Source organism: Haliotis asinina, chromosome 9 (genome assembly GCF_037392515.1).
Source record: "Haliotis asinina isolate JCU_RB_2024 chromosome 9, JCU_Hal_asi_v2, whole genome shotgun sequence".
Taxonomy (NCBI): domain Eukaryota; kingdom Metazoa; phylum Mollusca; class Gastropoda; order Lepetellida; family Haliotidae; genus Haliotis; species Haliotis asinina.
Window position 1 is genome coordinate 39,118,732 of NC_090288.1, and position 16,634 is coordinate 39,135,365.

The 16,634-nt window shown below is 39.0% G+C and overlaps 1 protein-coding gene across 2 annotated transcripts in view; it reads right to left on the reverse strand.

Moving 5' to 3' along the window:
* Nucleotides 1-2,822: 2,822 nt before the first annotated feature.
* LOC137295852 (ataxin-7-like protein 1) overlaps nt 2,823-16,634 on the reverse strand; it is a 38,340-nt gene continuing 24,528 nt past the window's right edge. Inside the window, exons 6-12 of one of the 2 annotated variants that reach the window (XR_010957607.1) lie at nt 16,275-16,582; nt 15,373-15,535; nt 13,734-13,855; nt 11,796-12,684; nt 8,702-8,768; nt 4,833-7,270; nt 2,823-4,686 (exon numbers count right to left, since the gene is read on the reverse strand). Coding sequence is in view for 1 of the 2 variants with exons in the window: in XM_067827406.1 (XP_067683507.1) it covers nt 6,894-7,270; nt 8,702-8,768; nt 11,796-12,684; nt 13,734-13,855; nt 15,373-15,535; nt 16,275-16,582 (1,926 nt within the window). In the remaining variant the exon portion in view is untranslated. Of the gene's footprint in view, nt 7,271-8,701; nt 8,769-11,795; nt 12,685-13,733; nt 13,856-15,372; nt 15,536-16,274; nt 16,583-16,634 lie in introns of both variants that reach the window. The other variant, XM_067827406.1, reaches the window with a different exon arrangement.

Sequence of the window (16,634 nt, forward strand, 5' to 3'; positions counted from 1 at the left end):
GACCGCCGCCATATGGCTGGAATATTGCTGAGTGTGGCGTAAAACTAAACTCACTCACTCATGTTTGATGCACTTTCTTAGTGTCAAAATACGTTCTGTTTAACGACATTTAAAAATATTTATACAGCTCGAAAAATGTTGAAGGTGTTCAGATAATTACATGTTTACTGCCATGGCCGTGTAAATTGTAAAAATGTCATAAAATTGTCGTTTCGTTGTTTTGTACTTTTTGTGTTTGTATGTCGATATGAGCATGTCAGATTGCCACTTCAAAACTTTTTCTTTAAGATACTTGAAGATTTCGGTTAGAACAGGTTTTCAGCAACCCCTGTTTGTCGTAAGCGGCGATTAACAGGATCGGATGGTCAGGGTCGGATGGTCAGTTTCGCTGACTCAGTCGTATTCCAACCAAGTAGATCGATGCTCATGTTGTTGATCAGTGGGTATTCTGGCCCAGACTCGATTATTTACAGACCTCTGCCATTTATTGCATGAATATTGCTAAAGACAATGTTAAACATCAAACAAACAAACAAACAAACAAACAATTCTATCCGGAACCCTTTCTCCATGTGTATTTACAGACGCACATGTAAGTCCATCAATAATAAAACTTGCTGGCAGTTTTGTTTAAACAGAATTCTGTTTCATAGGCCCAAACCAAACTTGACGATATTAAAAAAATGATCTGTACATCTGTCAGAATTAGTTTGATAAGATGACTTCTAACAGAACCGGGCATAAGAAGTTTGAACAGACCCCATATACTGTTCCCGTGATGTCTGGAGTAAACAGTTATCAGGGAAGAGTTGCCTCCCTTTAAACCTGAGGTGGGCGATTATCCGACTGCAATAAGTAAGGTTTCCAGAACGTGTCAGTTGCCCATGTCCACAGTTCCTTCCTTCTGTACCCTGTCATTGACATAAGGGTCATATTGTGCGCATGTCTTTATCAGACTTTGGCAGTGAGGGCAGCCTAGCGAGACCATATTTAGGAGGGATGACTGGTGGGTAATGAGTTGACCATCTCAGCACTCGTAGCCGCTATGATAACGGATTAAACAGAGTTGACTAATGTGTTATTCTTTCATAAGTGAAAGGTCTTAGACAACTTAGATTAAGACATAATTGTGTTTTCACCTCTTTTGAATATAATAAACGGTTAAGATATTGAAACACTCGAAACTGAACTATAGTTTTCAAACTGGAGAATATAATGCCATTTCTGACACATTTGACGTCAGAAATTAACATAACAGGTATCCGAGTACAGTAAGGAGATAGTGGGTCGGATGCCTGTGTAAAAAAGTTTGACCTGTTACACCCTTAGACCCCACCTCATTCATTCATTTGCGGGATAACGTGACGATTAAAGCATTAGACCGTCACCGAAACTCCTGGGTGCGGTTCCGTACACGGGCAGAGCCCATTTCTGGTGTACAGGTCCCAGATTTTCGGAGCTCTCTTAGCGCTACGATAGTCGTAAGGCACTGTTAATGTATGGTACTTACGACTACCTTAGCGATAAGAGAGCTTCGAAAATCAAGGGCCAGTGCCGTAACTTTGATGTGATATAGCTGAAAGCGTTGTAAAGCTATACTCAATCACAGACGCAAACTACTTAATATGCTGAATTTCTGCACAGAGTAGAATATATTGTACATAATAAATCGCCGATTAATTACTTTATTAGCAAGCAAGGTTCATAAGTTAGCACTATAGATCTCCAATTCAGGGTGTATGGTCAGACAGTTGGTCTCCCAACAGTTCAGTCACACATACGACTTCACAGTTCTTTTCAACCAATGCACCATTGCAGAACAACCACATAAGCAGATCATTTAGGGTATTTGAGTTTTCTTCCTCGGCAGTGTTTAAGGTAACAACGAATGGTGTGAACTTACAACTTCTTTAAAATTTACAAGACAATGTTTCTGGGCTAATCGTTGCCCCATCTTCCGATGAATGATAGGGCATGGGGTAGCCCAGAAAGGTCCTTTTGTAAATATTAAAGAAGTTGCAAATACATACCATACCTTATGTGGCCTTCCAACTTCCAACTGACCATCAGTCACGTAGTGTTGAAGCTGTTTGACAGCAGTCTCACTTTACAGTTTGATGACAAGCATGCATTGAGCAAGGTCACAACAAATATACAGAGGAACTTGGGGCCCTACCCTACCTTGCTTTTAATGCTGATTTTACCCATTTTCTAATTACATGAGAGCATTTTGACTCCTGGGAGAAAAGTCTGAAGTGTTTTTGTTTTAGGCATGTCTGAGGGATGAATATGTGTACTGAAATTTAAGTGAGTGAGTGAGTGAGTTTAGTTTAATGCCACACTCAGGAATATTTCAGCTATGTTGCATCAGTCTGTAAATAATTGAGTCTGGACCAGACAAACCAGTGATCAACAGCATGGACATCCTGAAAACTAAGGCACCTTACAAGACTAGGCAACCCATGCGGCCTTCAGCCCTTAGATATATGCAGCTGGTAAGGAGCAATGGCACCTTAACACTGGAATGGGTGAGCCAATATTAATTATGAATATTTAGGATCTGCAACAAAAAATAACCTAATGCTCTCTAACGCCAAGTCTTTCATACAAACCAATATGCTCAATACAGTCGATGTATGACTTGAACATCTGAGTTTGTGTTTCTGAAAATGAATAAAGTCTCTGGGATTCTTTTTATTATATTCTATTAATTTCACGTAGGAATCATTTTCTGTGTGTAAAATATGTTCCCTTCATAGTCTAAGTGTTAATGTAACACCAAAACCACGTCTTACATGCTACAAACCAACACAAACACTCAATTCATGTTTATGAAGATGAAAATTTATTTCATTAGTTTGTTATATGGGAGATTTTTCATTATTTCAACCAAATAGCATATTATCATCATCATTATCATCAACATCATCATCAAAATGTACAACATGGTAATGTAGAAAAGCAATATTTATAAACAAGATTCGTACAATTTGCTATGCAGTATCATGACAATGCATATCTATGATCCAATTTTCCCTGAAACAGAACATATTTATCACCAACTGAGCACTGGCTGGATGTTCATCCACCATCAATTTGTACACATCTATGGTGCCAATCACCCCTGCCAGTCCTGTCCATCTATCAATCCAGCTGCCCCTGGCAGCAATATAATAACTTAGTATGAAATGGAGTTTGCATCAGCTTTGTCTGTTGCCTACGTGGCACTAGGCATTGTGGGTATTACCTGTCGCACACCTGCGACATTTGATCGGGTATAAAGGCCTCAAAGAATGATGGCACTTTTTGAAAGGTCACAGCTCAAATACCATGTCAACAGGTAATAGAAAATAATATCATTATGATATAATGACAAATATTTCTTGTGATCACTAGACAACAAACACTGATCACAAGATCTACAGGTTGGTCATGTGACCACTAGCACACATATTATCCAATGGAACTGCAGATTTTTGTCACATGACCAGTAATCAACAGTGAGCGAGACAACCACCTGTACAAATCTCTTTGTATCAAAGCATTTGTCTGTTGTGTATATTTGGATATCATGTCAGACTGAAAGACTTTTGAAACACCTTTGACAAGTCAAGAGAGACTTCTTGGAGACAATTAACACTTTGGTGGAATTTAAAACCTTTCTCATAATACTGTGTTCTTAATTAATACCAAGCGTGGCTTCAAAAAGATATTTGCTATATTTGTGGATGGAGATCTTTCAGCAAACGGTGAGTTAACAAAGTGATAGGGGTGAAATGGTATGCAGCAGTATTTTGCCTTTGATTCGGTATACTATAATGCTTTTGAAAAAAATCAGCATTTTCAGGGGTTTTTTTGTGCCATCATTTTATTCACCTTTTAAAACCAACATAAAATGTCTAGAAATTTAATCATTTTGTCAAAATCTATGTTTTTTCTTTTCTGCATTATGACAGTGTTGGAAAGATGTAGAAAATCTAGCCTGTCCACAGGGCTGGTCAGACAATATTTTTTCCAAGTGCTGCCAAAATTTATCCTGTCCTCCACTAAACTTGTTTTAAAGAAGCTAAGGGGGAAAACTCTGTTCTTATAGCAAACATATCTCATCGATTTCAATTGTGATAATTATATCTGTTCGATTATCCAAGTATCCTCTGGCAATATTAAAAACAATTATAATCATTATATATATGTCATTGGTTTGCTGAAACATGAGGACGGACTAGACTTTCTTTCAACCTGTCCTCCACAAAATTCACATGTCTCGGATGCTGGGATGGGCTGTCTTTCCTACACTGAATATGATCATCTCTCATATACCAAAGCGAAACAGACCAAACTGCAGGTCTTGTACTGCAATACCTCCTATACCATGGTAAGAATATACCATTTCACCCCTACAAAGTGACTGCTTGTTTTGTTTAGGTTCAGTGGGATCTGGACACAATAGTGTGGTTCTCCTAGCAGCAGGGAGACTGTCACTAGACATCCAATACATCCATACTGCCCTGAAGGACTGATGGTATTTATCTGGGACTTAACAACCTTCTTTGGATTAACAGATTGTCAGGAGCGCCCTTGAACTTGATACAGAGTTTTGATCATGTTTTCTGCTCAGTCAGATGATTGTTCCTGAACAGCTCACCCTGCGACAGCTTCTCTTGCTCTTTGTCTTCAAACCAGACTCTGTGAAGCAGATAGCAGCGGTTGTACCATGGAGAAAACTTTACCATGACTAAACGATATGCTGATATCAAGAGAATTTTCAAGAGTTAACCTGCACCATAGTTGAAGTAATTATGCTGAACTGCAATTCAAGATACAGAAGTTACCAGCATAGATGAGCCCATGGTGCAGCCTCTGCTCAACACAAGGATATCCAAATCTTGCTGTGAATGTCTACATGCTTTGCCTTCTGCTCAACACTTGCTAGCATGTCCACCTCTTGCTGTGAATGTCCATCACTACATGCTTTGCCTTCTGCTCAACACTTGCTAGGATGTCCACCTCTTGCTGTGAATGTCTATCATAACAATCTTTGCCTTCTGCTCATAAAATACAGTTCTACAAAATCTCTTTCATCACTGCATGCATCACTAGCTGATGCTTTTCAATTGCTTTGCCTTCTGTTAGGAATCCATGTTCTGCTCAGTATCCACCTTCAGATCTCTCAGCACATAAGAGTACACACCTCCAGGCAGATGCTTCAACATCTGCATAACACAATCATCACAAAGGTCCTTAATTGTGGACAAGAACACATCTAAGGGTCCACATCCCTAGACCCTGAAATGCAGGCTCCCATCCCTTACAGCACCAATATCACAGATGTCACACATCAACATGCACACACCATTCACACCATCAGGAGTCCAGCTCGGTTTGTTAAAATTCAATATCACTATCCATGGCCATTCATGGGACTAAATGGTTGTTCATACTGCAGAGAACATTGTTCTAGAATGAGAATGAGTTTACATATCCTAGATAATCTAATTTTCATTTAGAAACATAGTTCAGATATTGTTTGTTGGTATTCCTAATATTTCCTCATGTAAGTAATCCCATTTAACACAAACAGCAGTCAAATGACTGGTCAAGAAATTTAATATGAGATAATCACGCTGATTATGGAAATGAAATAGCTGACAAGACAATTTCTAGATTTGAAATATAATTATACTTCAGCCTTTTTAAAACAAAAAACAAAACATGTATGCATTTATGATATGCAAACAACCATGACGTGAGATATGTTCTGAAGGCTGACAGTAGTAACTACAGATAATTCCAAAACGGGATGTCCACGTAACCGAGCAGGATTCACTGTCATTGAGGAAATACACTTATTCTGAGTGAGCTAGGTTTAACATGACTTAGAATATTATCTCAGGCATTCCATGGTCTGTAAACTTGTGGGTAGGAATGATGATTGCCTTACGAAACTAAAAATAATTTGGGAGGCTGAGCACAGCAAAGGGACACAACTCTGTACAGCAAGTTGATTTCCTTTCAGTAAGTGGATCAGCTGTTCCAATCTCACTGATACATCAGTAGATTAGAGACTGAGGTACTTAAATAAAATTCCAAACAAGGCTGTCTTACAATGCCTTCTGTGATAAGAATCATGAGAAGAATTTAAATAATGACGAATAAGTTTGTTTCTGACATTTGCAAAAAGAGATTTAGCTAATGATTTGGAAGTACTGGCAGAGAAGATGCCACCAAGACCTGGGTAAGTTGATTTGGGGTTCAAGGTTTTGAACAAGGTTTGTAATATCACAGTATATCAGCTTGGTGCTGACATGTAGCAGGTCACTGACCTTTTCCACTTTGGTAGAACAATTATCCAAGGGTATGACGATATCAGACCATGGATCATAGTATAAAGTCAAATCTGGATTCAAACCTAAGTCAGCAGATCCTGCCATGACTAAGGTATACAACTCGGTAAACTGCTGTTGACTACCAATGCCCCAAATTCAGTAAAAAAAATCTTATTTATGTGAGCAGAGGTAATATAATAGATTACTATATGGTCTCTGATGTAAGTTAAATGTGTTATTGGTATAATCAGATTAAGCCCTGATTAATAATAATATAGACAGATTTACCTCCCTTGTCTGTTTTCTCCCTTTAACTATTCAACATATGCACAAAATTACTGGAACACTAATTTTAAATTCTTTGTAACTGAAAAAATGTCAAACACCATCAATATTCTAACCAGAATGCCTGATCAAGCTACTGCATCTTAACCTCTTCAGAATAGTGTAAAAGTATCTATGTCTTTGGAAAGAAATGAATAAGACATCTCTGAACAGTAATTCACACTAGACTTCTCCCAGCGAGTATTGACTATGATTGCAAGCTGAACTCCTATCCTGTCAGTGCTATGAGATCACATTCGATGGGGAATTTGATATTTGCTGTAAGTGTAGTTCCTGCTGTTTAGCCGTGCCATCCTCCGCACTGGTTGTCACAAGCAACGTGTGTTGGGGTCCCTGTTGACCAGTGAGGGCAGGGTTCATTATCGGGATGGTCACTGACATGGGTTGCATGGTAATCTTGCCGGTCATGCCCTTCATGTTGAGCATGCCCGGTTTGACTTGAAGCTGGGCCAGCTGTGCAGCTGTGAGGGCTTGACTTGTGCACAGCTGTGTTCCCAGCTGGCCTGGGTTGGCTTGTAGCAAGCCGGGAGACAGATTCATGACTTTATTATGACCCTGCTTTAGGCTGGCAGTGTGTCGCTGACTAGTCCCGGACTTGTCTGAAATGAAAGGATGTAATGAGTATAATTTACATTGCTTTTAGCAATATTCCAGCACTATCATGTCAAGGGTTTCACACGTTGTACTCATGTGCAGAATCGAACCCAGGGTTTGGGGTTCACAAGTGAGTGATTTAACCAGTAGGATTCCCCATGGCCTTGTTACATGAAAGCTTAACATTAATTTACAATGATGGTGAGTCGAAACTGAACATAAGCACTATAAACAAAAAGTGGACAAATGTAACATTACAGGGCCCTGTTTCATAAAACTCTTCTAAGTCTAAGATCTCGTGCCTTTTCTCGTAGCATTCATACTTCCTTTACTGTAACACTGACTTATGACATTCCTAGCACTACAAGAGCTTTGTGAAACGAGGCCCTGGTGATTAGGTGTCTCTAACAGAATAAGAGTTCAAATCCTGGATGGGACTCAACCTACAAGATTACTAGAAGATGTATTCTACTGAGGAAATGTAATCCCAACAGTCACATGAGTTATATAACAGCAATAGAGATACGCCAAAATGTCTGGTTTGTTTACACTCTCATAACTGGCCCTGATTTCTAAAAAAAAAAGTTCAGTTTATACATGAATTTCAAACTGAGTTTGGCATATTTAAAACATAAATTTAAGTAATCTATTCACCAAACACAAATTGTCTACTATGTTTGAGTTTAATATCGATTTCAGTTCATTCTGTGAAAGGTTTTCTTAAATTTGAGTAAAACCTTTAGTTAAAAAACTCAGACTTAAGTTTGTTTCAAGAAATCAGGGCCAGATATTGGTTCTCACTACCACTTAACAAAGGTCTGAATATGTCCCATAATAAGTTAGGCCAGAACAATTCATAAAACCCATCAATGTGCTGCTCACCACATTAGGAAAGCAACAGACAAACCATGTTTTGTTATCATAAAATCTCAAAAGGTTAAATCATCCTTGTATAGCTAATTAGATAAATAAACCAACTAGTTTCACTTGTCAGTGGGTGAGTGACCTTTGACAACATTTGCCGCAACGTACCAGCAACATCATGGCAATGTACACCAGACATGGGCATGACACATGGTACCCATGGGAAACCAAACCTGGGGCATTGGCAAGACAAGTTAATACTTCAGCCACTAGGCTACACCCCTCATCACCATGTGTCACTCTCCTGACAATGTGGGGTGGTGCAATAGCCTGTCAAGCTCAGAACCCAGGTTCAATTCCCAACACTGGTGCAATGTGTGAAGCCCATTTCTGGTGTACCCTGCCATGATATTGCTGAAATACTGATGAAAGAGGTGTAAAACTACACTCGTTTGCTCTTGCTTATGTGCTACTATAATTACAAATGTTGTGACATGTGTTCCTGTTTAAATGTTGCTACACACTTCACATATACAAGACTTCAAAGACAAACAACACGATAGTCCACTTACCTGATGTTGAGCTGACAATGCCATTTGGAAGAGGTGAGGCAAGTGACACGTGGGGGCTGAGAGCATCCTGAAATAGAGGATTGTTAGATGAACAACAATGTCAAATCTGAGTGTTCAAAATAAAAGACAGTGTCATATCACACTGGAACCTGGAGCTATTGTTGACATTACACAGAGTATTTTGGTTGTTTGTTTCTTGAATAACATCACACTCAGCAGTATTCCAGCTATATGACAATGGTCTGTAAATAATCAGGTCAGGATCACACAATCCTGTGATGGACATCATGAGCATTGATATACACAACTGGAATACGATGACATATGTCAACCAAATCCTCGAACCTGACCACCTGATCACCTCTAACGACAAGCATGGGTTGCTTAAGACCAATTCTAACACCAATCAGTCACAGAATATGAACAGCATAAAAAATTGTTATTGAAAATTTAATAATGAGAAATGTGATTCATGTTGGCAGTATGATTACCATGGATACAGCATTGTTACATTAATTATGTATTAAACTGTGATTAAGTTGATCAATATTTATCTGTTAAACCTCAAGTTAGCTGTTTTTTTTCAAAACATTCTGTGAGCCTTGCAACTCAGTTGGCAAGGTATTGCACCATCCCACTGTGAATAACATAGAGAAGGAGTGGTACAAAACAATCATGAATATCTCACAATGTTGACAACACATATGGATTTAGACTGGTGGGTGTTGTTGTCATGGTTACTGAGTACTCATTCTGGAAATACGAACATTTAAAGCCTTTGACAAACAATGTCAGCGCCAAATGAAATTTACCAACATTAGATACTCAACAACTGTAAATTAAAAAGAAAAAAAGAAAATGTCTGTGATAAATGTAGTGCTAGTCTTCTTCACACTTTAAATCATATTCCAGGATCAATAAGTAAAACACAATACCTGTACAGCAGCAAATGTCATATTAATGAATTATAAATATATTCTAATCAGACAAATCTCAGCTATTTGAGCTGTTAATTCACTATACTGAGAACATCTTAACAAAAACAAATTATAAATTGACCAGTATTTTCATCTGCTGATTTTTTGTAGGCTTTTGTGAGAAAAAACAAGGTCCTAATTTGTTGTTGCCTTGTGAATTTTTAATTAGCAGATCAAATAATTATTTTCTTAATTTAGGATTCTTTGTTTTACTTGACACTTGAACTCCCTTGTACTGACATGTCATATTTTCATACATAGATCTTTTCTTAATCCATAAAATGATAAACATTGTCCAAAAAATATCTGAAATGATATAGCATTTGTGAACAGATCTTTTCAATTTTTTTGTAATCCATGAAATGATATAGCATCTGTCAAGATACACAGATCGATTATAGTAATCCATTAATGACTGGTCCTAAGGTGAAGACGAACACCTTTCATGCATAGATAACTTCTTTATTGTAGTCAAAGCAATGTTTTGGTGTAGATTGTAACACAGTTATCAAGAAAATGACTGGTGTTAGGATCTAAATAAATTCCTGCGTCTAAATACCACATAAGGAAATTTGTCAACAGATTTATTTCATTTTTGGTAATCAGTGAAATGATATAACATCTGTCAAGAGATGCACACTGAATTTTGTAATCCATGAAATGATTAACATTTGTCCAACAGTGTGTATGTAAACATTCCCTTCAACATCAAGCCCTATACTACCTGAAGCCTGTAATAACTCCTGCAGAGGCTCGTCGTGATCTTTATTGATATATGTTGTTCACACATCGACGCTCTAGAAATATCATGCAAATAATAGGTAATAAATCTACAAATAGAAATGCAGAAAAAATTTAAAACCTTATGCAAGCAGATATACAACTATACTGCATCTTCCATTTGTCAAGTTTCTGAAAATAATATCCACTGCCAACAAAATGACATGAACATTTCAAGCAGATGTTAAAAAATTGGTCTGTCAACAGCAAATACACTGTTTCCCAAAATGAAAAACTTCAAAATATGAAGATTTCTGACAAGAACTAAACACAAACTACCTTTGTGTAAATATTATGTGACTACACCTAGCAGTCCCTTGACAAAACTTGGTTTGAAAGAAATCCAGAGATAGGTTCTTGAGATATCTCACTGACAACGGTGAAACGTTAAAGTTCCCTTGTGAGCTTGAAATGAAGGCCAAGGTCACCAACCTCATCAGCACCTTTCTCATACTATGGTGAACCTAGGTACCAAATATGAAAAGAACGTAGCAACCGTTCTTTACTTATTCCATTTTGCTTGTACGAATGGACGGAGCTTAGCACTATATGCCCCGCCACACATTTAGCGCAGATAATAAATAATAAATAAGAAAAAATAGTAGAATGTATTTCAGGTTCACCGATTCGCTGTCACGTGTTATGTACCATGAGTAACAGATAAATGACAAATTTACAAAACTGTAATTTCATTATTGGTTACATTGTGTTGGAAAATTTGAGATGATTCCATTCATGGTTCCTCCCGGCTGTCAGGTGGCAGTGACTTCTTTGTCACAGTCAGCTAGCTGGACAATCATAGTCAATGCTAGGATATTATTCCAACTTTAACTGCAGAGTATATATTGCATGAATAATAGGACTTTATGCAAACATGGAAGCGTATATATCAAAGTAGCTCTTCGAACAGTTATTTTGAATGAAAGGTGCAGTTTTACTGTGAAACAAAATCAGAGTCTCTTGGATACTGGTTGACATCTGCAGTTGTAAAACAGTGAGATTTCTACTTCATGCATAAGCTGACCCACCTTCAAATCCCTCCAAATCCACTGTTGGTACAAAACTGCCTTTTGTTATTCATTTTAACAGTGTCTTTTCTATATTTTGTGTGCAGATGTTCTTCTATCAAGTGAAATTATTGCATGTGTACCTCAGTGACTGTGCTGCAGAGACATTTTAGAATGAGACAAAGACTGATGCCTGTGCCTATGGGTATTACAGTTATATCAGTTAATCAAAGGATAAATCCTGTCTTACTGTGGTGCTATGTAAGAAAGACCAATCCATGATCCCTGTTCCCCAGAGTATATCAGTTATATGAGGTCAAGGACACTTACTGTTCTGAACATGGGACTGGGAGCTGTGGAAGGACTAGCCTGCGAGGTGGCCATGCTGGAGTTGCTGAGTGTCGTCAGGTTAACTGGTGCTAACACTGCACCCTGCAACCCATCCACCAGAACAGCATTCTGGGACATTATAACACTGTTATTGTGTAAAGTCTTTATCGTATCCAGGTTATTTGTAAGTTTGGCACCACTGGTGGTCTTAGCATTGCCACTGATTGTCCGACTCCGGCGAACTGTGTTTTTATCGTCCGTTGGTACAACCTGCTGATGAGTGGTCAGATCAGCTAACTGGGCACTTGTAATATACTGGCCGTTGAGAGAATCAATTCCAGTTAATACTAGATTAAAATCTTTGATATTGATATTATTCTTGGGCACTTGGTTCTGTTTATTTGTCAATGTTGCATTGAAATGGCCGATAGTGGCACCACCTAGGTTTGGAATTGCAATGGCTGTTATTGGGTTTGTGTGAGTGTTGAGGGCTGCCATGGTGCCGATGACGTTGGATATAGCTGGGGTTGGATTGACAGAGGCCGTCACTGACGACAGACCACCGCTCCCACCCTGACTGCCACTGCTTCGTTTCCGTTTAGCAGGGTTCGTGTTTACTGCAGATCCTGATGAGGACCCAGGACTCCGAGAGCCTGCGGAATCCCGAGGAGATTTAGAAGTCCGATTGCTACTAGATGAGGATGAAACAGCGGATGAAGAAGAGGAGGACTTTGATTTTGGTTTTGAAGCACTTTTGTTGGCAGAGTTTATCACTCCGATGAAGTTATGAGAACCTCCACTGACATCGTCCATGTTGAATTCATAGGGATCTTTGGAATTTGTGACCAGAAGGGGTTCCTTTGGCAAGTTGGACTCCACACACAGTTTTCTGAAAGATCAGAGAAAATTATCAACAGATGACATTAAACACCTGTTTATTATTATTATTATTTGTTTCATTAAACATTCTAAACATAAAACTTGATGCTTGGATGTCTAACTCATCACTAATGTACAGAAGTTCAAGGACAAACTTTCACTTGTAGGGCCTCGAAACGATACTTTGGGGTCAAAGTGGGCGAGTGAATGAGTGAGTTTACTCTTATGCTGCACTCAGCAATATTCCAACAATATGGCAGTGGTCTGTAAATAATTGAGTTTGGACCAGACAATCCAGTGATCAACAGCATGAGCATCGATCTGGGATGGGAACAAATGACATTTGTAAACCAAGTCAGTGAGGTTTACCACCCGATCCTGTTAGTTGCCTCTTATGACAAGCATAGTCAGTCGCCTTTTATGGCAAGCATGGGTGGCTGAAGGCCTATTCTACCCCGGAACTTCACAGGTATTTGGAGTCTAAAGTACCGATCATGGTTTGATGGCATTTAAAGAGAAAGCAATATCTGTTTGATGCATCAAGTCATGTCACAGTCTGCTAAACAATCAGTGGTTGATGTAATTAATGATCTCTCAATTCACAGGGAGTATGATGACAATTTGGTTGTTTCTACCACTATCAAGAATCTTTGGGACCGAATTTAAACAAAGCATTGTCATCATCACATGCTTGAGATGAGATCATATATGAACATGACTACCATCGATTAATTGATATCAGAGGCTCAACATTTGCGATGCATCCATTGTTGGGCTGGTGTGTTGTCCTATGTATAGGCTTGAGGTCATTAATCAAATGAATCTTTGATGGGCAACATCTTGAACTTATGTCCTGCCCCACAACCACTACACATGACACTTAGTCTCACCTGAGGCAGGTGACTTTGTTCAAAATTGCACCAGTTCACCCAGCAGAACAAGGGTACCTGGTGGGCTCAGTCATATGACTATTAACCTTCTAGCACCTCCAGACAGCTTCATTTATCTTGAGTAATAATGCCAGTTCTGCACTATATAAGTGGCATAATAATTACTTACTTGTGAGGCGGAGGATGTAGGTGGCGCTCCAGAGCACTAAGAAAAGCTGCTCGTACATAGTCTGCACGGCGAGAAAATGCATAGCACCCACCTCCGTTAAACCTTGCACCAAACCGGCACATCTGAAACCACAACACATAACATATGACATAATGATAACCATACTAGTGAGTGTGAATTTTAAAAGAAGAAGGTTGTGGCAGGGCTCGATTTAAGAGATGTTATCCTACTTTCAGCAGCTGCAAAGTAAGATAAAGACCTAGTTGCACTACCCAAATTCCAGTTGCAAAGTAGCGTGTTAAAAAGCTTCAGTGTACATTGTAAACCAAACGTCACTGAGTTCTGTAATCTGATTGGTTGAAAAACATGATCAAATGGTATTAGATAGACTATTCACTGTGTATTGACACGTAAACAATTGTTTTGTTGTGTCATCAACAGTGGTGACGTCATTCAAATCATATTGTGACGTAAAGTTAGAATGACGTCACAAATGAGCAACTCCAGATGCTACCATGGGAACTAGCTGAAACGGCTAGCTGATGACACTTCACTGCTGTACCCGTACTCGATGTAAATGAGTGCACACAGTAAAACCCCTTTGGTTTACTTTTTTGTTTACAATGTCGATAAACATCATGTGTTGGCCCATTTATTGAGTAATTGAGTATTGAGTAATTGAGGGACGGGAATATTTCATTTGAAACCTCCGGCTGACGCCGTTGGTTCCAAATGCATTCCCGTGCTTCAAATACTCAATAACACCCGGAAATGGGCCTACACATGATGTTTATCCCCTAATAAACATATGTCCTCGATCTAGTACCCATGAAACCATAGCAACACTGAGACAGAGATGATCACTGTTTAAAGGAGCTGTCATTGCCAAGACATGTTTATGAATAGCAGTGTTTCGGTGCCATAGATGAGATATACTGTTGATTTATGTCTCTAAACTTGACTTGCACATTGTGCAAGTTAGACTCATAACTAGGTTGCACTGTGCAACCAGTTTGAGCCCTGTGTAGATATTTAAAGATTTGATAAAACCCCTGAAGACTTATGACTATGGGAAGGGAATTTATTGCCTCTCAGAACTGTAATTCTGTTACTCTGTAACGGATGACACAAACTGATGACAGCTAAGACACTTTAGTGAAAACCCGCAATTATTGCTATGGTGGTAACAAGTTGAGGAACTTCCGTATGAATCTGTGATCTGTTAATCTGTTAATCTGAGGTAATTCAACACAATAAAATGAGGCACCTTCAACAACTGGGCCATCAGGCAGGTCAGGAATGGGAAAAAAAAAAGGCTACTAGATGAATGAAACATGATAGATGCCATAACCTTTTGGACAGACAAAAAATGGTTGGCTGGTTGTAGTTTAATGCTACACTCAGCAATATTTCAGATATATGGAGGCTGTCTGTAAATAATCAAGTCTGGACCAGACAATCCAGACAAACAAATATATATAATAAATATTATGACATGAATTAACCAAGTCAGCGTGTTTCACCATCCGATCCCATTAGTCATCTCTTATGACAAGAATAGGTTACTGAAGACAAGATCTATTCTGGATCTTCACAGGTTCAGACAAAATATTAGAAAAAGCAAACATCCATAGCTTACAGCCGCAGGTTGCGGGTGGTATGGCAGGTAAGTGGCATCCACTCGGTCCTGATCCTCATCTCCATCCTCCATCGACAGACGACCACCACTTGTATCCATAGCAACAGAAGTTGGCTCGTCCTTGATATGTGTCTGGGAAGGCGGGGCGACAGATGAGGTAGGTCTGGAGGAAATATATTAAAGTCATAAGTTTACTTTTCACTTAACATACATATCACAGGTGGAAGTAGAATGTTCCAGCAGGCGAATGTTATTTTAATGCAGTCAGATGCACTGCCACTGTTATGTTGATACAGTGAGCAGATATCATGTCTTCTTAACCATTAGTCAAACATCCTCAAAACATTGCAGTGGGCTTGACATACAACATTGTGTTGATATAAGCCATACTTTGCAATATTGCAGCTATAGAGTGGTGGTCTGTAAATAATCAGTTGGACAACACCATCCAGGGATCAACAGCATGAGCATCAAATTATGCAAAATGGAATATGATAGCTTATGTCAACCAGGTCAATGCGACTGAACCCCTGATAACCCATTACAACAAGAATAAGTTGATGAAGGTCAATTCTAATCCAAATCTTATTCTACAGTGAGTGAGTTTTGTTTTATGCCACATTCAACAATATTCCAGCTATATGGCGTTGGTCTGTAAATAATCAAGTCTTGTTCACACAATCTATGTGCATCAGTCTCTGCAATTGGGAACTGATGACATGTGTCAATCTAGTCAGTGAGCCTGACCAACAGATCCCATCAGTCACTTCTTATGACAAGCATGCGTTACTGAATGCCAGTTTTCTAACCTGCACCTTCACATGTCTCTTAGGCTAGTCAGATCGATCAATCAGACTTTGGATAAAAAACACAACAACAATGTAAATTGGTTAACAACGTACCTTTGAAATACTGAATTGTGGGGCTTGGCATGAGACTTGTTTTTCTGAGTGGGAGACATGGAGGGTTGGTGTGGCACTTTGGAATGGGCGACACCATCTTTTGAGTGAGCATTAGAATCGGTATGACCAGACTTGGAGCTACCCCCTCCCCCCGGCCCTGCCCCACCCCCAGAGGCTGCTGCTGCCTTAGCTGCCATCTCAGCTTTCTGTTTGAGGAGAAGTTCCTTTGCTGCGCGATGTTCTTTGAGCAGTTCATCAAATGTTTTGCTTCTTCCCTTAACGGCTCGCCGTAAAGAAAGAGCATGAGTCTAAAGAAGATAAAAAATTCAAATTAGCTGTCATCATATCAGTTTACCAAAG